The sequence below is a fragment of the Pelobates fuscus genome, chromosome 3 (assembly GCF_036172605.1).
Source record: "Pelobates fuscus isolate aPelFus1 chromosome 3, aPelFus1.pri, whole genome shotgun sequence".
In the NCBI taxonomy this organism is placed as follows: Eukaryota; Metazoa; Chordata; class Amphibia; order Anura; family Pelobatidae; genus Pelobates; species Pelobates fuscus.
The window spans coordinates 168,482,810-168,505,232 of NC_086319.1; the positions used below are offsets into that span (position 1 = coordinate 168,482,810).

General features: G+C 38.5%; 1 protein-coding gene across 7 annotated transcripts in view; it reads right to left on the minus strand.

Moving 5' to 3' along the window:
- Positions 1-22,423, minus strand: part of CACNA1C (calcium voltage-gated channel subunit alpha1 C) — a 590,913-nt gene that overhangs the window by 13,116 nt on the left and 555,374 nt on the right. For 5 of the 7 annotated variants that reach the window (XM_063447661.1, XM_063447665.1, XM_063447664.1 and 2 more), the window contains 10 exons: positions 20,210-20,375; positions 18,041-18,168; positions 16,507-16,603; positions 16,212-16,314; positions 13,488-13,589; positions 12,127-12,254; positions 11,504-11,638; positions 5,951-6,288; positions 5,791-5,817; positions 3,632-3,754 (listed from right to left, as the gene is read on the minus strand). In XM_063447661.1, the coding sequence (XP_063303731.1) occupies positions 3,632-3,754; positions 5,791-5,817; positions 5,951-6,288; positions 11,504-11,638; positions 12,127-12,254; positions 13,488-13,589; positions 16,212-16,314; positions 16,507-16,603; positions 18,041-18,168; positions 20,210-20,375 (1,347 nt within the window). The remainder of the gene's footprint in view (positions 1-3,631; positions 3,755-5,790; positions 5,818-5,950; positions 6,289-11,503; positions 11,639-12,126; positions 12,255-13,487; positions 13,590-16,211; positions 16,315-16,506; positions 16,604-18,040; positions 18,169-20,209; positions 20,376-22,423) is intronic. The other 2 variants (XM_063447667.1, XM_063447666.1) reach the window with 1 other exon arrangement.

Here is a 22,423-nt window from a genome sequence, read left to right on the forward strand (position 1 = left end):
TGTACAGGTTTTAGGGTGTCGTACAGGGTAAAATACAGTGCTAGCAAATTAAATTCTCTGGACTTTCGGCCTGGGTTGGCAGGCAGGTCCCTTAAATTGCAATCAATAAAATAACTTAATTATGTAAAAATATTACATAAATACGCACGTAGAATTTAAATATATATGCATATTTAGATATCTGAAGTCTACGTGTATATTTATATAATTATTTATGTAATTTTGTATAAGGACATATGAATAGTTTGTATTCTTTTTATTTATTTATATATACATAGATATATATACAATTTCATTCTAAGTGTATTTTGATATAAATATATATATATTAATATCAAAATACAGTTAGAATAAAATTTCGTATAGATATATAATTTTTTTACAAAATGTTATTATTATTTTTACATTTAAATTTAAAATACTTATTATTTGTATTTTATAATAATATATATACAATATATATAGTTATTATATATATTATATATATATACGTGTGTAATTTAATTATAAGTGTATTTTTATATTAATATATGTACATATTAATATAAAAATACACTTAGTATGACATTATATATTTATGTGATATATAGACATATTATATAGGTATAATATATGTCTATATATCATTTATATATATATACACATATATAATTATTATTTTTTTATTAACTTTAACTTTATTTTTTATTTTTTATTTTACACTAGCAGGGAGACTGCCTGTCAGCACAGACAGTCCCCCTGCAGGCAGACACATGGACACCTATTGTGACCATGTGGTCGCTCTGTTGAGCGATCACATGGTCCCAGGGGTCCTAATCTGCCATGGGGAGACTGTCTGGGCTGCAGGCAGTCTCCCCACAACGGGAGCACCGCCGATCGCCGCCGGGGGAACGACGGCGATCGGGTAAGTACATCTTAAAGTTAGGACGGTTCAGGACCGTCAGCGGTCGGCAATGGAAAAATGCCGATGACGGTCCTGAACCGTCCTCCGTCCTTAAGGGCTTAAAAGGGGCATACCACCATAACTTGATAACGGTAACATATTTACATAAACGTTTCACTTTACTTCCAAAACTTTAACTTTCACCAACACTTAATTGCCAGGCAGCCATAGCTAACCAGACCGCCTTTTATATACAACCATTTAACACATACCCTTCCTCAGAACTTGAACCTGAGGATGACTTTGCCCCCATGCTTTCCAACACCACAACATTAATTATAAAGAAAATTAGCAAATAGAGGAGGGAGGGCGGGGGTCCGTATTTGCTTTTCTTGTCTTGAAAGACCACTGCAGGGATTGTGCTTGCGCTGCCACTTTTATACTTACCTGGCTTCCCGCTCTTTTGTCAGCAACCAATCCGCAGCTAGCTCTTGTCTCCAACAACAGCTGTGTCACACAAATCTGCCCAGCTACTTGTCCCACTCTGCCCAACAACCTAACCGGGGTCATGAACTTTCACTAAACTTTCCCTACCTGTATTAACTGGACAAATTAACCCTCTATTGCCACCATACATATATGCCACAGTTGCCTGTGGCATCTTTTCTCACAATTATTTGGATTATTTCTAACAGCAGAAAATGTGTTATTTTTTTTGCCTTTGCTTCTCTGTCATTAGGATAATGATAAAAACTTCAAATAATACAAGAACAAAACAAAACAAAAATGCAATGACCCCCAACCTAAGGTTATTTAATAGGCTTCCTTATTTTACATTTTTAACCACTTACATGATCTATCAAGGATCATCATGTTAACATAAATGTCATTAATCCCACTAGAAAAACAAAGACAAATATATCTATATGAACCATAATGCACCTAGTGTTAAGGGACCGTCACTTCAAGTGTTTAAGAAGAACATCACTTTTCTGAAAATTACACCATTTAATAAAACACTGTCTAATCTTGGCACTTTAGATGATTGTGAACTACATATCCGATAATGCTCAGCTACCTCAAAATGTTATCAAGCACAGGCAATTTAAGGGACAGGTTTAGGGGATAAACTCTTTGGATGCTAGTGAAATCTCCCCTAAAGGTCGAAAGAAAGGTTTAAGTGTGTCCCTACAATTTTGCTTTAACAACTTTTCTTATAGAATAAGTTAAATCTGGGCATTAACATCAAGTCAGTAACCAGGTATTTCATCAAACAGCAAAGCTCCCATAAGCAGGCTATAAATTCACTAACGAACAAACTAATATACGTGTATGGGAATGAATCTATGTAATTCAATCGAATCGGCACAAGTCATTAAGTACCATCCAGTGTCTTCTAAAAATCAATCATTTTCAAATCTCTCCGAATCTTATATAACAAATAGTATTGGCATTATGGTATGAAACACTGAAATTCTAGCAGATTTACTTTAAACACATTTAGTGGAAAGCAAATTTGCACAATAAATTCACTTGCTTTTTGCTTGGGAACCTACTAACTCTGCAGTATTTCCCCATTGATAAAACAAACAAAGGTTAAAATAACTGATTAAACTAATCCACAAAACAACATAAATGTAATAAAAAATATCAATAAATACATATTTGTAATTTTTGGAGTATACTGGACTTCTCTCTGAAGTTAACGCTTTCTTCTATGGTGCTAAATCTGTGCATTCATGTAATATACTGGTGATAATTACGACTTTTCCTAATAGCAGTACCTGCAAATTTGGTACAGCCAAATCATGGTTAGGGCCAAATTCGAAGACCATTTTGTGCCAATCGAATATTTGGTTCCATATTTTAAAAGACCACTATAGCTACCCAGACCACTTCAGCTCAATGAAGTGGTCTGGGTGCCAGGTCCCCCTAGTTTTAACCCTGCAGCTGAAAACATAGCAGTTTTAGAGAAACCGCTATGTTTACACTGCAGGGTTAATCCAGCCTCTAGTGGTTGTCACCCTGACAGCCACTAGAGGCAGCTTACGTGATTTACACAGGGTAAATCACACTTATTTGAAGCTGGACGTCCTCACGGAGTCCAGTGTCAAAAAAGATCCCCACTGAGCAATGCTTTCCTATTGGTGGGTTTGAATCGCGCATGCACTTTCGGCTCCACTCGGAAGCTGACGTCAATGGAGGATGAGACCTCACCAGTGCCGAGGGAACCCGGCGCTGGATTAAGGTAAATAAATAAATGATTAATTAGCTATTTATTCGCCGCAGAACAGGGCCCTAGTCACCTATACGGTGACTAGGGCTCTATAGCATTAGGAATACATATTTGTATTCCTAACGATATAGTGTTCCTTTAACCCCTTAAGGACCAAACTTCTGGAATAAAAGGGAATCATGACATGTCACACATGTCATGTGTCCTTAAGGGGTTAAGCATCCAGTAACATCGGGAGGGGCTAAAATCTGGAGTACATTCACAACCACACAACAGCAGTATACTTCATTGGATAACTGATAAATATTGTAAATGTAGTCAGAAGTTTAGCCTTCAAATGCTTTTTGGATGCTTGGATTCTCCCCAAATGATTTATTCCTATTCAGAGTAGTATTTATTCAGAATGAAGTAAATAAACCCACTAATTTATACAAGCCTGCATTGTTTCCCATTATAAAACCAGTTAAATGTGAGTTCTGTCTAATTATATAATCAATAGTTTTTTTGCTCACATGTCTGTGCACAGGAGGCTAGGTTCACTGCTGTATTCCATATCCTCACTGGCATCATACATCTCCTCTTGTGATACTTCCTCCCGGCATATGATGGGTAATCGGCTGTCCCTTGACACAGAACTGTGGAAGAAAGCATAATATATTAAGAATGGCTAAAACACTGCTGTAATTTCCAGGTGCCTAAAATTCTTCAACCATGTTAGGCCAGTGGTTTTATTTTATATACTATTATTCTGAAAAAAATTATTTTCTTAAAGAGACAGTAATGCTTAAATTTAAATTTAATCTATATTAAAGGGCATGATCAAATACATACGTAATAACATTTGTGAAGCATGCCTATTTTTTACTTCTGTTGTTAGAGGAAGCCTATGTTTTACAGCAGTTAGGGCCTATTGGTTTATTCTCATCTGTTCAACAAGCTGGAATCTAATTGGCTGAAAACACCAAGCTGTCAGCCAGAATGGATTTTACATAGGCTAGTTATTTTTTTAATCTGATCTTTCTTATATTCAGTTTTAATATAATATCTGCTAAAAAAATCAAATTGCATTAAGGCATTGCTGATTCTTTAAAATAAATAACAAATTCGATTTCTCTTAAAGGGACACTATACTCACCAAAACAACTTTAATGTAATGTGTATATATTTTATTAAATGTGTATAGATGGTTTATGTGCATAGATCATGTCTCTGAAGTATCACTGTTCTGTTCTCTGCCATTTAGGAGTTAAATCACTTTTGATTCTGTTTATGCAGCCCTAGCTACACCCCCACTAGCTGTGACTGACACAGCCTGCATGAAAAAAAAGGGTTTCTTTTTCGATCAAATGCTATTTACTTTAAAAGTGTGTATATCCTGCTCAGTGAATTGTACTTTAATTACATGCGGAGGCTCCTGCAGGGTATAAAGATTAGATTAATCTTTATAGGAAGTGTTTAGGAAGACTGTGTAAATCACATGCAGGGAGGTGGGACCAGGGCTGCATAAACAAAGTGATTTAACTCCTAAATGGCAGATAATGGAACAGTGAGACTGCAGTGGCATGATCTATACACCAAAACTGCTTAATTAGGCTAAAATTGTTTTGTTGACTATAGTGTCCCTTTAACAGAAAAGCAGACAGTTCCTCTGTCATAGTCCATATCCATTTGGCTAAATAATGTTCAATGTGTAATGTTTCTATGTTGTAGTTTCACTTGATGATGAATAATATTGCTCATTTGAAAATGAAAGTGTTAATTTGATGTAGTTTTTGAAAAATGATCAATTGTGCAAATGTCTAAAATAAATAGTTTCAAAGTAAAAATAAAATGCTACAAGTATGCCAAATATAATAGAGTTGCTATTTTAAGAGCCTGGGCTCATCCAAGGTTTCAAAATTCTTCAACCCACGAGCTAACGTTTTACACTTCTCTGACTCTTGGGGTTCAGCATGCATACAAAAGTGTACATGTGAAATATACAAAAGGTATGAATTTCAGTCTTTTTATGAGATATTACTAAATCCAACAGGAGTCTTTGTAAATAGCATCACAAATAAGGTAAACCAAGTAAACACCCTTTCATTCTAGAATTTTTGGTGATCTCCCCCACACCATAAAAGGTAACTTAAAAGCTTTGTGACAAGCACATTGGTTGAGTAAAGGGTAAATTGGAATTTAAATATAAACAGGAAGCATTAGACCATACCTACTAAATGCAAAAGCACCCCTACAACACGTTACTGCAGGAAAGTGGACTTTCAGCACTGTTTATTTATACATTTCTAAAATGTTTCCTGCATTCTACAAAAAAAAACTAATGGAGTACCAATCTGCTATCTTACTCTCAGTATCCTTAACAAAATATTGGAAGTATTAGCCAGACTCTTTTGTTATTTGGTTATGTCATGCCCAATAATAAGGCAGTACCTTTTTGTTTTAATATGTTATCCCTACAGGAAGCCAAAATGAAGGTGGTATGTAAAGAAATAAGAAAAAAGAAAACCGGAAAAAAGTGTTATATGCTTTAAACTGAAAATGGCACTGACAGATAGCGTATAACTCACTAGATATTAGTGTTGTTATGCCAATGATATCCAGTGCTATACCCACATGGTCTGGTACTAAGAAGCCTATTTAATGTATGGTAATGACAAATCACGGCACCTACCGTCCCCAAACTTCACAATGACACATCCTGGGTTGGCAGGGGGAGAAACAGAAAGAGCCAATCATGTGGGGTGAGAGCAGAGTCAACAAAAACGTTGTATTCTATATTATCAGAGGGACTAACGTGATTATGGATTTACAAAAGTTCAGCAATATCTCACCTCTTGGAGCCAAGTTTCCAAGATCCATGGGACCGTACTGGACGACTTTGCCCCTCTACGGTGCTGACAGTGCTCTGGTAACAGGGGAGGCTGGGAAGACGTACTAGAGCTGTATTATTGGCATTATTAATGTTGGCATTAGAGCCAGACGAAGAGTAGCTGCTAGGAGTAAAGGTAGAGTCCACGAGTTTTTCGTGAGAAGGGGAATCCAGATCTCCTGGCCCAGTAGATGTCTTGTTGATGTGCAGAGGCCGCTGGGTGGTAAAGGTTTGAGGAAATGCACTCCGAACTTCACTCTGGTAATAACCAACATGATTCCCAAACAGCCCTCCAGCTCTCTGAGAAAAGATGGGTAAAATGTGATAAAACATGTCAGATCTAATTAGACCAAGACTGTGACTAGACACAAAGAAGTATGCGATGCAAAAAAGACACTGACCTATACAGAGAGACTGCGTGAATAACTAAAAGATATAAAGTGATACTGAACATTCGGGGATACAATTTGAAACTGAGTTATGACAGATACTACATGGTATAGAAGAAAATATATAACCTCAGAAATATAATAATAGATATAACATAACAAAGTACAAAAGACATACTGTACAGATAAGTTCTGATACGACAGAGATACAATAAAAATGACTATGATTTGAGGTGCTGATCTAACAGAAAAAACTTAGTAATATAGTACCAGTGCTATAATTAAATAGAAAAACTGTGGTATGGACAATTATTATTATTATTATTGTATTATTTATATAGCGCCAACAAATTCCGTAGCGCTGTACAATGGGTGGACTAACAGACACATAATTGAGATCAGACCACTGGACGTACAGGAACAGAGGGGGTTGAGGGTCCTGCTCAATGAGCTTACATGCTAGAGGGAGTGGGGTATGGTGACACAAAGGGTTAAAGTAGGGGAATTAAATAAAGAAGTGAGTTTTCAAAGATTTTTTGAAGGAGTGGAGTCTGATTGATGAGGGAAGGGAGTTCCACAGAATAGGTGCAGCCCTAGAGAAGTCTTGAAGGCGAGCGTCAGAGGTGGGGATCCAGGCAGAGGATAAGCGTAGGTCTTGGGATGAGCGCAGGGGTCTCGACGGGACATACTTGTGTAAGAGGGAGGATAGGTATGTTGGAGCAGCATTATGTAGGGATTTGTAAGCAAGCGCCAGAATTTTGAATAGGGCCCTATATCTAACTGGAAGCCAATGCAGGGAGTGACAGAGCGTGGAGGCGTGGGAGTTGCGACTGGACAGGAAAATAAGCCTCGCAGCCGCATTCATTATAGATTGCAGCGGTGCAATCTGGGAACATGCAAGACCGGTGAGAAGGGGATTGCAGTAGTCGAGGCGAGAGAGAACAACAGCATGAACCAGTATCTTAGCCGCGTCTGGCGTTAGATATGGGCGGATGCGCGCTATGTTCTTGAGTTGGAAGCGACAGGATTTGACTATCGATTGGACATGGAGGGTAAAAGAGAGGTCAGAATCGAAAAGAACCCCTAGGCAGCGAGCCTACGAGGTAGAGGTGATAGTAGCGCCGTTGACTTGGATGGAGACAACAGGAGTAGCAGCCCTTGAGGGAGGAAGAACTAGAAGTTCTGTTTTGGAAAGGTTGAGTTTAAGGAAGTGAGCAGCCATCCAGTTGGAAATAGCAGAGAGGCAGTCAGAAACACGAGTCAAGGTGGGCGGAGAGAGATCAGGGGAGGACAGGTAGATTTGCGTGTCATCTGCATATAAATGATATTGGAAACCAAAGGAGCTGATGAGTTTACCAAGGGAGGCAGTATAGATGGAGAACAATAGGGGGCCGAGGACAGAACCTTGGGGGACGCCGACAGAGAGGGGTTGGGGAGAAGAGGCAGAACCAGAGAAAGAAACACTGAAAGAGCGCTGGGAGAGGTAGGAGGAGCACCAGGAGAGAGCAGTATTCCGTAGACCAAAGTTATGAAGAATGTGAAGAAGCTGTTGATGATCAACAGTGTCAAATGCGGCAGAAAGATCAAGGAGGATTAGGATAGAGTATTGGCCGTGAGATTTAGCAGCAATTAAATCGTTGGATACTTTGGTCACAGCAGTTTCGACAGAGTGACCAGCGCGGAATCCAGACTGAAGGGGGTCAAGCAGAGAGTTGGATTCGAGAAAGTCTGTCAATCTGGCGCACACAACTCTCTTGAGGATCTTGGAGGCAAATGGCAGTAGCGAGATAGGGTGGTAGTTGGATGGGGAGTTGGGATCAAGGTTGGGCTTTTTCAGAATTGGGGTTACGGTTGCATGTTTGAAGGGTGAGGGAAATGTGCCAGAGGAAAGGGAGAGATTGAAAATGCTAGCGAGAGGAAGAGCAAGAGAGGGAGACAAAGTGCGGATGAGATGCGAGGGAATAGGATCGAGGGAGCAGGTGGTGGGGCGGGAGGACAGGAGCAGAGCAGAAACCTCTTGTGCTGTAGCAGTGCAAATGTGCATAGGATGGCAGGGGGAGTGGGGTGTACTAAATGTTACTACTACTTGGATATTTTGGGGTTGGCAGAATCAAATTTTTCATCTCATTCTGCGGTGGATATATGGGTGTGTGGTCAACTATATTGTTAATACAAAGAAACACAACGTGACAAAGGACAAGGAATAATAATGCATAGAGAGGTTTTCATATGGTGAATAGACTACAATGTGACAGAACACTAGGTACAAAGATGTAAAAGGGTTGTGGTCCAGTAATGTGACGTGGAAATGATATGGTTGTACAAATTACAATAATACATTAAAATAGAAATAGCTGTAATCTGTAGCATCTAATAGCATAGGAAACAATGTAATGGAGCAATATTATGATAAAATGGGCTACATGTGAAAACAAACAATGCCAATTTGATAATATGTAACACAATGTGAGAGAAGAAAATAACAATATTATGGTATTTATAAAATGTACAAAAAGTAATTTACAATTTCTTGTCGAGAAGCTCGTTTAAGCAGGGATAACTTCACCTCTCTTGTCTGTTCAGATTAGTTTACCATTTATTTGATGTACATTTTAATGCCCCCACTGTGAAGCATTGATTATGTTTGCACTAAATAACAATAATAAAAATATAGTATGTGATACACTGTGACAGAAGAATTTCAACAGGATAGCATTGAATACAATGTCATAAAACAAACACAATATGACAGAAAGCAATACAAGTTGAAACCAAAATTGGAAAAGAACATCATGGGACAATGTGTGATTGAGAGAGATTGACATGACAAACAGACAAACATGACAACATGACAACAGAGGATGTGAGAAAAGACCCTTACAAAGTGTTAGCTCAGGAATAGAAATAACAGAAGACAATGTGACAGCATTGGATTCAATATGACAAAAGACAATTATAATGAAAACGAACGATATGTGACAAGGTCATTCCAATAATACTGCACTTTTGCTGTTTCAATGTATCTAATGCATCGTTAGAGCAAGAGTGTAATGTGACAATATGGAGTTGAAGTGCAACATGACATGATGAAAAAATATAATATACTGTGAGGAAATGCATACCACAATGCCACAATATTAAACACAATGTGACAGACAATGTTAAACACAATGTGACACAATATTAAACACAATGTGACAGACAATGTTAAACACAATGTGACAGACAATATTAAACACAATGTGACAGACAATATTAAACATAACGTGACAGACAATATTAAACACAATGTTACAGACAATGTTAAACACAATGTGACAGACAATATTAAACATAATGTGACAGACAATGTTAAACACAATGTGACAGACAATGTGAGAGATAACATCTAACCTGTGCCATTTTTTTTTAAAACAAATGTGCTAGACAGGGAGTCACATATTAAATACAAAATTGGACACAGATCTAAAAGTAAATAATCAGTATGGAAACTAGTAAATATACCTGCTGATCTAACCAATTCTGGCCCAGAATTATGGTTCCTGCATTGCCAAATGTGGAAAAATGTGATAAAACAACATAAAATGTTAAAAGGGACGCTATAGTCACCAGAACAACTACAGCTTATTGTATTTGTTTTGGTGAGTAGAATCATTCCCTTCAGGATTTTTGCACAGTTTTTTCAAAGAAAACACAGTGCTTACATTACAGGCGACTCCTCAGATGCCTGCTAGAGGTGCTTCCTGGGGCAGTGCTGCACATAGTGCAGTACTGACACTCAGTGTCTCCACCTTCTGCATGCAGACACTGAACCTTTCTCATGGAGGTGCATTGAGGAGGAGCTGATTGACCAGGGCTGTGTTTGACTTGTGCTGGCTCTGCCCCTGATCAGCCTCCTTGACAAGCTCAGCCAATCCAATGCTTTCCTGAGGGAAAGCATTGTACTTTGCCTTGAATACCACTTATGATGATGTCAGCCAAGCAGGCAGATCAGGGGCAGAGCCAGCAGCAGCTGACTGGAATAAAGATACAATTGTACTATATTTAGGGGGGAAAGGTGGGGGGGGGGGGGGAGTGAGGGGCTTATGAGGCTAGGTGGTGTATTTAACACTATAGGGTCATGCATATACGTTTGTGTTCCTGACCCTATAGTGTTTCTTTAAATTTTACTTGTACCCAGTGTAGATACTGTAAAACACAAAAACATTATATTGGTGGTGATGCTTTCTATGAAGGACACTGTAGGATGCCATCCTTTCATTCAGCATTGCACCATTTTTAATGTTAAATGCTAAAGGAGAGTCCCCAGCAGCCCTCCTTTCTCTCCTGTTTGAGCTAATGAGGAAGTATTAGCCTGTGCAGCAATGGGTGGCTGTGATTGGCTGTGACTGTCCGCTGACAGCAGTCTATCACAGCGCCCATTGCTAGTATGAATTGTTATGGCTAGAAGGAACTGTGTAGCCATCTCTCTAATATTTAGTGTTAAACTGCTTGAAACTGGTTTAACACTCAAAAGATGGACAGTGTCAGAGGTATAATATCCATTTCAATGAGATGAAATAGTTATAGTGCCTACAGTGTCTCTTTAAACATAATTCGCCTATAAACAATTAATGCTAAATTGATGCTCTCTTCATCACTCTGTGTGTGTTGTGAATCACATAACTATCCCAACTGCTTGGAGTTCCATATTTACTGCACAGGGTCTTTGGTTTTAGAGATTCATTAAAAATATTTACAGTTTTACATAACAAGGATGACACAATTATAGATGCAGCTTGGCAGCCATTATTTTCCTTGCTGACGACTCAAACTATAATGCATATTTCCTGACCTGTAACTTAGATTCACTCTTATAATATATATTGACTTTTTGCTATTTCTTTCATACTAAAATGTCTTAGATTATGTTTCTGTTAAAAGATTTAGCTTTATGCCAGATCTTTTCCACTTAAGGTCCCAAAAAAGGTAAGGCTGCAAGACCTATTTCGATCTATACACAAATACCAGAACAATGATATCCCCTAGAAATTGGGTGACCATGGACTTTTACTATAAAACAATGGTGCATGACTGTCACTGGAACTGTCCAATTACCAAAGAACATTTTAAAACCTGGAACGCACCCTAAAAATGTCATCTTCAGATGCAGCAGACACTGCCTCCTTCATGGCTTTGTCCAGCTCCTCTTCAGCTGTTAGGTCCCCGGAGATGGCCCTGCGAATCTCAGGCCCTATATCATGTAACGTGCGCAGTCCAGCCTGAGAAGTAACCACATGGTGAACATCTGGACAAAGTAAGGTGCTCAAAGGAAGGATTAATTTTTTTATAAGGCAATGAGACTCCACCTCCATAAATACAGAGTGCTCTCTATGTACAGTCAACAGATGAATAACATGTATTGTGATAGGAAGGCAGCCTCTTGTAGAAAACTGCTCAATGGTACAAGCCAAGAACCTTGTTAAAATAAAAGATTTATCCAAAATATTATAGTAAAAAGTTTAACTTATAGTAGTGAAGGCTAATGTTTGACACTCCAACATATTTAGACAATGTAAATTCTCATGATGTTTGGGCTGGATTTTGTCTAGAGTTCCAAATGCTGTCAATCCAAGACATAGATTATCAAAACTAACTCATGGATTAGAGTGAAAACTCCCAACAAATACCAATATATTTTTTTAAATTAATTTTTATTAACCCCTCTATGTGCACGTACTAGCACGGAGTCATGTAAAGCAGTGCATACCTGCAGCGACAGTGCATTGCGTTGTGATGGCTTCACCACAAGTCCCTGCTCTTTTCGCTTCTTGAATTTTCGGAAATACTCCTGGATCAGGAAGGTTGCATAAAACTTTCCAACAGTTACCTCATCATCTAGAGGGAAGGAAGAGAGGATAAATTGCAAAATATGATTGTGTCTTCTCCCATCACCCATTTGTTATAAATTTGTACACACAAACCAGATCAAATACGAAGCTCTTTAATGTCACATAACACAGATGCCATGCATGTAATTGTATTAGGAAAGCAATGGCAATTATTTGGGCTTTGTCAAGCATTTAGGTTTTGTGGAAAACAATACATGAAAAGTGCCTATGGTAATATAATCAGTGATCACATGAATCCGAAATTGCACTGCGCAATTGCAAATAGATAAAATCTATGTGAGTTACAATAGTGGAGTGTGATTTCCGATTGGATCTTTTTACAGTGTTGCACTAGGTTTCTCTCTCTGTCTCCTTTTTTTTAGTTATACATCTGCTGGATTTACCTGTATGGTTCTCTGCAAGTATCTTGGTATATAAGATTGCTTTGATGATTGATTACATTATTATAAGCACTTTTCATGTAATACACTACAGTGTTGAAGCACAGTTCACAGTGTTTTATTGTTGTGTGGTATATGTATTAAGCACACCTGATATTCAGACTGTGAAATATCTATTTTTATTTTATTTTTCTTCACAGCGTGGAACACCTATTCATGTACAGTTTCACAGTGTTTTCTTGTTGAATGGTATATGTATTTAGCACAGTTGGTATTTATATATTTTGAAGGGTTTTATAATAAAATCATTTTTTTAATGTTTTGAGTTTTTTGCGCACCATTGTTTTAATCAATATTTTAGCTACTTGACTAAAACGGTTTCTGCATACCAACATTCTAAAATAGAATACCGCATGTTGCCAATAGGAAGAAAGTAGGGATTCTGTCTAGAAAAAAAACACAGTTTGGCCTGCACGCTTACTCAATCTATTAACCTCCCAGCACCTTCTGTTGTATAGTTTGTGACACATACACTCACTATCATGTATCAGCAAAGAAGACTGTGTTATCTCAATTTTGCACATATGTTTTATAAAATGTCATATTAATATGAGAGATTTTAGAAACTGGTGTGAAAGCATGCTTAGTAAAATTGCTTTATAGAAATGAAAGCGTTAATTAAATGTGTTAAGAAATGAAAGGCATCATTCATTAAACAATAGAGAATAAACTATCTTTAGGTTGAAAATTACTCAGGTCTTGCTGCTACTTTTCTGAGAAGCCTGCAAGACATCATTCCCTCCTTAATGACATTTTGCCAGACAGATAATACTGCTCACCCCCAGCAGGTGGTACAACTTGGTCCAACAACTTCATGCTTGTTCTCTTCCAGATCTTTTTGATGATTGCTCTCAGTTCCTCATTGGCCTGTTCCAGATTACCTGTGCATAAGAGGTTGGTATAGAAAAAATGGTAAGATAGATGGATGGTCTATTATACAGCAAGGGGATCATTTGAACTATAACATTCATCAGTAGAAGAAGGTATGCATGCCCTCAATGACAGACCTCATGAAATTGAGAAACTTTGATATTACAGTCCAGAACATCTGCTTAAATGAATAGTACTCCACAAATGTACCACAACCTTTTAATAAGGCAGAAATCTTCCTATTATCTAATCACATAATAGGAAGATTTCAAATTAAGTACATCAAAGTTTTTTTTTTACATTCAAACTTTTTTTCAAACTATTTTGATAGAAAAGTGTGATTGACAGAGGCTGGTTGACAGCATACTAACAAATTATAATGACAAAGAGGCAATGCAAGTGGGCAAGATGAGAGGAATGCCAATACATAATATTAGACAAAGGTAGTGAACCTAATATACATTCGGTTGAGTGCAACATTTATAATATCAATTAATAACATTTAAATAAAAAAAAGTTTAAACTTCTAAGCTCCATTGTAAACTTAAATACAATAAATTGCCCACCAATTACAGATTGGAAAACATACCTTCCCTAAAGGCTGAAATAAAAACAGGGATAAGGTAAGCTCAGGATTGTGTCCAGTCCTGCAAAGAGTCTTGGTTATACAATAACTAGATGCTGATTTAGCAATGTTTGGGTCAAGGGAATTAATAAAAGGTTGCCAGACATAAACATTTTTTAAGTCAATTTTTATTTGCAGTTACGGGTCAATAGCCAGTCTATACAGAAGGCGTGGCACATTTTTGCCTGGAAGATGGCAAGGTTTGTGGAATCGGCTTAAATCCAATTTTGTATAACAACATTTCTTGTCAGTACAGCCAGGACAAGAATTATTATAATTTTGGTGAATCTAGGTGGAAAGATCACATGCCATACCTAGGCCAACTCCAGAGACAGAGGCAAGGCAATGTTTAAGGATTGAGTGGAGTATATCTTAAGAGAGTTTTAAATGTGCTGGATCTGCTAGCAAGACCATAAGCAGAACAGGTCCACCTCCTCCCTTTTTAGAATTAGGCGATGAGTGCATATTCGTAGTACATTCTTTTCTAGAGCAAGGTAGGCTCGATGGAGAATCTTTAAATGCAGGGCATTGGAGTGGTAGCATATTTATCCTTTTAGGGAGGCATAAGGAAGGTTTTACGACAGTGGGAATCTATGCAGTCATCAATGTATCGCAGATCCCCCTAGACCAAATTATAAAAGGATGGCCAGCTCTGCCTTCTTGGAATAAAGGATTAGCTACCATAGTCGTGAAGTGATTAACCCCTTAAGGACCAAACGTCTGGAATAATAGGGAATCATGACATGTCACACATGTCATGTGTCCTTAAGGGGTTAAACTGTGCTGCGGAATCTGTTTGGCGCTTTATAAATACCAGTAATAAATAAATACATTAAACTACCAGTTTAGACCTGCACAAAGTCAGACTAACGTCCAGGCTTTAATGGAGGAGTATAGTAAAGGGACAGGTTAGGATCTTGAGGGTAGGTGTTTCTTGAGGGTAAGTGTATGTCTGGGTAAAATTGACGGTATAGGTGAGTCATTGAGTTGTGGTCTTGTATAGAAAGTCAGTCCAAAGCATGGCTGTGTTAAGCCATTTAGAATGTTAGAAAGACCCAGATTGTGTCTAGACCGTTGTAAATTTTGTTTAATGCTATTCATAGTCGCTTAGGGACCCATTAGAAGAATGTAAAAGGCAGGTAAGTTTCTTGTCATCTTTCCTAGAAAGATGTAATGGGACAGATTGATACATGCAAAGAAATGTGGAAGTAATTAGAATTTCAGTAGACAAGGTCTACTAGTCAATGTCAGGGGAAAGATGTTTCTAGGAGGTAGGATGTTTTTGGGAGATGTCGCCTGTTCTGCCACTTTTTACGTGGTCTTATGTTCTTGCACACAGCGTGCCTGCAATGGAAGCGTGGAGGCGATGCCATAGGTGCCAAAGTGGACACTCTCTTCTGGTTGGTTCACTTGGCGCTCCCTGAGTGCCAATTTTCTCCAGAATTCAGCAAATATGCTTTCCAACTCGGACTATGGGGAACATGTGGCGTCTGCCATGTTATGGGTCTCAGGATCAGTAATCTGCTGCTCCAGCACTTAGAACAGCTGGGTTGCCTCTCAGGAATGGACTAGGATCAGAACGAGGTGAACCGTGGTGAACCACCTCGAGCTCCTGGTTATGTAGATGTTCTGAAAAAGTGTCAAAAGGATCCCCAGGGCACCCCTAAACTTGGCAGTGCCCTGTGGTCTGCATACAGGCTCAATATGGCTTAATATTCCAGATTTCTGGGGGAGCCCCTGTAGCATGCGTTTGCTTAGTTTGAAATTCATGCACCGCCCCCCAGACTTGTCTTTGATTGAGTGCACCATAATATTTTTTTAAAAAAAATTAATGAGTTCTTATTGATTCAATTTTAATCTATTGTGAGGTCTTACCACTGTAAATAAATGTTACATGGTAGAGTCCTAGCTGTAATTTCAATACAGCCATTTATTTTCATTAGGACTCGGGACTGATGTCTTTGGGTACACAGGAGCTATGGGAAACAGACTTAAGTCTGGAGTTTACCTTCTGTTTTTATGCACAACGATGTCCTAACCAGAGCAAAGAGCGTGGCATTGAACATAACTGTTCCATCACTATTTAGCGGCATGTTCATGGCAACCAGACGCTGCATGGAAAGAGGAAATTGGATTTAATACACAACTCCTGGAGTCACACATTGATCACGTTATTAAGGTTTAATTAGCAATCAGTTGTCAGTAAGATCCTCATCTTCATTTTATTTAGGAGTGCGAAAACTGATCTGGAATGATTTAAATGGCACAATTTGATCAAACAGTTCATTTGAAGGTTCTCTCACCTTACATGCCACGCGATGTGGACACAACTTTCCAAACCCCAATGGTGGCTGAATCCGTCTCAGCAGAGTCACTACATCCAAATGTTTGATACGGCCTCTGGAGAGTAAGAGAATACGATGTTGGTAAACATAAACAGGAACATTTATGTTAGTAATATTCATGGAAGATCACCCAGCGACAAAGTCACCGATGAGGGTCTTTACAAATTATACAAAGAGCCCAGATGGTGACAGAGCCACTTTAACAACCATATTGGAATAATTAACTAAATGTTGATATATTTTGAAACTATTAAAATGCAGTGATGTGTAATACATGCACAATACTGGGAATTCTCCTATTACCAAATAATTTATTTTCTGTTGCACTTTATCATGGTTTCCTTACTTCATTGAATGTTATCTTAATAAATGATTGAATTTTAACATTTTCACACTATGTACATTTTTTCTTCGTTATATCTCTATTGTTGAACTGTTACTGGTAAGCTGGAACCCAAGAGCATAGGCCTCTTGCCTATGTATTAGATCAATATTATTTCAGGAGGACATATTGAAGTAGCAATTTATTATTAATTTAAGTTATTTTATTAGGTACGGTATGTTAACTCTATTTTTGGTTATTCAGACAGACTACTCTGCTTTCCCTCAAATCATTCAACAAATAAATATGTCATATGTGAACAAAATTCATTAAAAAAAACAAACTTCCGTACTTTCTGTACATAATAATGTTCCAATGAATACTGCATATTGACATTACCTGATGTATTGTTTTTTACCATAAGAAATATTTATTTTAATTTTATTTTAATAACATGCCATTTTAAAACTTGTTATGGCTGCCTTAAAGGGACACTATAGTCACCTGAACAACTACAGCTTAATGTATTTGTTCAGGTGAGTTCTATAGCTCCCTGCAGGCAATCTAATGTAAACACTGTATTTTCAGAAAAAATATAGTGTTTACATTGATTGATAGGAATACCTCCAGTGGCCGTCACTCAGACAGCCACCAGAGGGACTTCCTATCATGCAGGGCCCTAAAAAGGCCCTGTATACGTCAGACGTATTAAAATACGTCTGACGTGTGCAGGAGAGAGAAGGCACTTTGTGCGCGCCTTCTCTCTCCAGCCTGTCAGCAGAGGAGGGAGGCGGGCAAAGACCGCGAGCTGAGCTGTCAGTCAAGCGCAGTAGTGCGCTCAGGACTTCAGAGGGCGGCATGAATGCCGCCCTCTGAAGTATGTGCGCATGTGCGACGAAGCCGCGCATGCGCACAAGGGAGCAATGACGCTTCCAAATGGAAGCGGCTGATTGCTCCCTGCTCGCGCCCGCCTAGTTCGTCATTTTGACGAAATAGGGGGTGCGGCTTCACGAGGCTCCCGGCGCTGGAACGAGGTGAGTAAAAGACTCTGACTGGAGAGTCCCTCTAAGGCATTGAATCAAGGTATCAGCTTAATACATCTGTATAACCCCTGTTTAATACATCTGTAACACCCCTGTACCTCCTGTCACTGTATATCTCAAGCCTTACTTTGCTTCTGGATCGTACTCTGCCCAAATCCGTTTGAATTCATCCAAATGATGAGGGCCCAATATGGACCAATCCCGCGTCAGATAGTCAAAGTTATCCATAATGACCGCGACAAACAGATTAATGATCTGCAGGGGAGAAAATGAGTTAAGTACACAGCTAAACCCAGACTATTATAGTGCTGTAGTATTTTAAGTGTGTTTGAGGAAGTTGGGTGAAAAGGAGGATATTTCTAAATGTATCGTACAATACACAATATCCAGTGCACTCACTCATCCACTAAACAGCAACTTCAAAGCTCAAAGATTTATATTAGTTTTTTACACCTAATCTAAGCAAAAATTATGGGGGTATAGTTACAGTATATCATCATACATTGCATAAGCCTGCTCTTTTTTGTACAGCTGGCCTGTAAAGGAGAACATGGGGTGCCTGTGGAGACCATTTACTCACCCTGGTCTGCACACATGGTGGGCACTAAGTACTCTCAGTACTGCTCTTGGGAAACAATAACAAAGTGTCAGAAGAAAGACAGGAGTTGGGATGCCATTAATAATGAAGAGATAGAGAGAACAAAAAGACTGCGAGAGGTCAGTAAAAAAGGATCGGGAATGGAGATATGTGACATAGGACAGACTATTAATTTGGATTATTGCCTGAGGAGGAAAAACCCTTAGAACCAAGACTTGACTATGTTAAATTGAATAGCTACAAATCTAATCAAGAAACACATCTAACTATTTAAACGGATTAAACAATTTTGTGAAAGAACACTATATAAATGGTAGGGAAGGACAGGCTGTATCTGCCAAATTATATCACTTTACCATTCGGTATCCATACGGGTAGGATCAGACTGGCATACAAATTGTATAGGTTAATTTTGCAATGGCATATATAAGCAATAACATTTACGAGACCTGAGTGAGGACTAACTGAAGGGCAAGCTACTGAGTGTCTCTAAGCGTTTGCCTGTTCTCAGAGTTCTCATTTCCTCTGGTTTTGTTGCAATTTATTTCTAAATATTCCTAACCATGTGCTCACATGCTGCTGTGCAGCCTGCAGTCTAATGAACTTCTCCTTTTTAATTTCGGAATTAGTTGGAAATGTAATTGCTCACTATTCCTGAGGTATGAGATGGCCCCATCTCAAATCTATGTTTAGCACATTTGGGGCAATTCAACCCATTTTGGAAGGGTTGTAATTTTGAGGCAATTAAAAGATGATCTCGTGCATATTGATGACAGTACATTTAGTGAATTTTATCAGAAATGTCTTTAAACTGACAAGTTCTTTCAACTTTTGGGTTTGCTTACATTTTTTTTAACTTTCTCAATATACCTTAAAGTGGTAAACTTGTTAAAATTTTAATAAATAATCCAACCCTCGTTAAAGTTAAAAATGTCAGGAATTCTCAAAGTGAATTTCACATTTAGGGCCAGGGTAGCCAAATGGAAGCATTCTATTTTGGCCTTAAATTTAAAATTTACTCTGAATTCACTTTGAATTCCTGACAATTCTTACTTTAAGAGGTAACTCTGTTCGTGTGCCTTAGTAAATACATATTTAATAGTAAATCACTGTCAGAAGCTCATGCAGTACTTATTCAATTTAATTATTGAGTGTTACTGGGTATAATGGGCCATTCTTGTGGGAAAAAAAAGCGATATAGCACGGAGAAAGGAACAGGAAGATGTAGTACTGGTTTCTAGTGTGAGCAGGTTTAATGAAACCTACTTGACATCCAAACCCAAATTATATCCCAAGAGTTCTATAATGCACTAGTAGACCACTGAAAAACACAAATGAGAGAAGATTTATATAGTGAAGTGGCCAGAATCACATATGCTGCCCAAAGAAGACACTGGCACCCATCACCTGATTAGCACTGGCCAGAAGAAATATGAAAAACACGTGGAGGCAGGGACTGTCATTTATAGAGGTAGCTGGTGACATGGCAAGTGACAATGCATGTCTCGTGTGTGGAGAATGTGACTGGCATGCTGTGACACAGTAAGAGGACAAATGGATCACAGGCAACATGGCAATTAGTTTGGTTGATCATGCAGTGTAGCTAAACGTTGCACCCAACTATCACAGCAGAGGCTCCAGTAAGATAAGGCAGTTTAATGTGGGCACTGTTGACTGCCTGTGGAATTGCCTACTCACCAGAAATGCACAGAGCATGTAGAAGCTGATAAAATAGAAGACGGCAAAACTGCTACCACAAGGAAACTCGCCCTCATTGGGTTGATGAGTCTCAGACTCCGGATCACACTTCTTATGTGGGAGACAGGCGAGCATAATCTCTTGCCAGGCTTCACCAGTTGCGCATCTAGAAGGGTGGCGAGGGAGGCAAACAAAAAGAGCAAGGGACTGAGTACAAGTAGGAAAATGGGGTTGTAATAATACAAGTAGGAGGAATGAAAAAAGTGGATGAGAAATTGGTGAGCACTTATAGAAAAATTGATAAATGACAAAATTCAGGAATTAAAGACGTACTCCAAGAACCATGACCACTTCAGGGATTTAAAGTGGCCATGGTGGTAGGAGTATGTATGTGCAGTGTTTCAGCTTGAGTTATTGCTAATTGTGTACTGAGGGCTAGTTGCACCCCCAACACATGTGACATTGGCTGCCAATGTGAATTCCGTGAATACTTTGCATCTGTCGTCAGCGTGCACAGCTCTCTAGAGACAGGCATACTAGACCAGACTCGACCATCAGATTGCCAAAGAGAGAAGCATGATTCATTACTGCACAGAACACATTTCCATTCCTCCAGAGTCCAGTGGCAGAGTGCTTTACACCACTCAATCCAATGCCCAACGCTTAGCATTGTACTTGGTGACGTGAAGCTTGTGTGCAGCTGCTTGACCATGGAAAGCCACTCCATGAAGCTCCCACTGCACAGTTTTTGTGCAGATATTAATGCCAGTGGAAGTTTGGAACTCTCCAGTTATGGAATCAGCAGAGCATTGGCCACTTTTACGCACCACGTGCCTCAACACTCGGTGACCCTGCTCTGCGACTTTCCATGGTCTTCCACTGCATGGATGAGTTGTTACTGTTGTTACACTTCCTCTTTCCAGTAATACCACTTACAGTTGATTGTGGAATATCCAGCAAGGATGACATTTCACAAACTAACTTTTTGCAAAGATGGCATCCATTAATAGTATTATGCCTGAAATCACAGAACTCCGCAGAATGACCCTTTTTTAAATGTTTGTAAATGCAGACTGCTAGGTGTTTGAATTATACACCTGTGGTAGTGAGTCAGATAGATACAACTGAATTCAGTAATTAAGAGGTGTATCACAATACTCTTGTCCATATAGTGTACCTTACCATTAGAGTCAAGCAATATTGTTCAGCCATTTATAGACTATATCTACCTTTATGTATTTAAAAAAAATAAACTTGGGATTTTCGCATAGGCTCACAAATTGCCCCCCAAAATATACCTTTCAAGATAATTGCTGATATTTTTTTTAAACTCAGTAGTAATCTATGGATTACTATTGGATATTACTACTAGACTCCATCTTGGGTGTCTTTCTGTTATCATGATAAATATTTGAATGGAGAATTATGGAATTCAGTATGGGCTGCAGGCTTATGTTTGTACTTATTTTCAGTATAGCCATCCTCTAATACATGGATGCACTGAACATTATGCACATCCTCAGAGGACTTCTGGACAACGATGGTGCAGCCTTTCCTCATCTTTCTCTTATAACAATAACCCTCTGTCCCACACATAACTCTTGTCTTCTCTTAACATATGTCCCCTCCTCTTCCTTTTCCACTCCTCTCCAGTTTTCCTCTCCTAGCCCACTGAGCCCCCTTTTTATTGTCTTTCCCCACCTAAACATGGTAGAGGGCAGCTTCAATCTGCTACCTATTCCCTGTTTTTTGTTTTTTTCCCACTATCTTGTTTCCCTTTGCAATGCTTTATTATATTGTAATGTCTTGCTAATTTTCATGGTTTTATGTGCTAACTTCCAACTGTATTGCCCACATTCCTCACTGAGGAATAAACCTGTTTATGTTTTCTTTGAACACACTGGTTCTTGTGAGTAATTCATTCCATGTCCATTTGTATTACGTTCCCACTAATGTGCATTATTTTCACTAGTGGTTGTTAATGTGCAAAGAAGAATGTATGATCATTATCGTAAGTTTTTCAAATGCAATTCATTTTCATGGCTTTTGTTGCAGTTGCTACCGATATAAAATAGCCAGAGGATCTACTGGCTATTTGGCTACTTGACATTCCCTTGAAAATAAAAAAAATAAACAAATAAAAATGCTACAGCCAAATTCCTTTACTGCTCTATTTTTAAGGCAGTACAGTCTTTCCTGAAAAATAAAAATCTA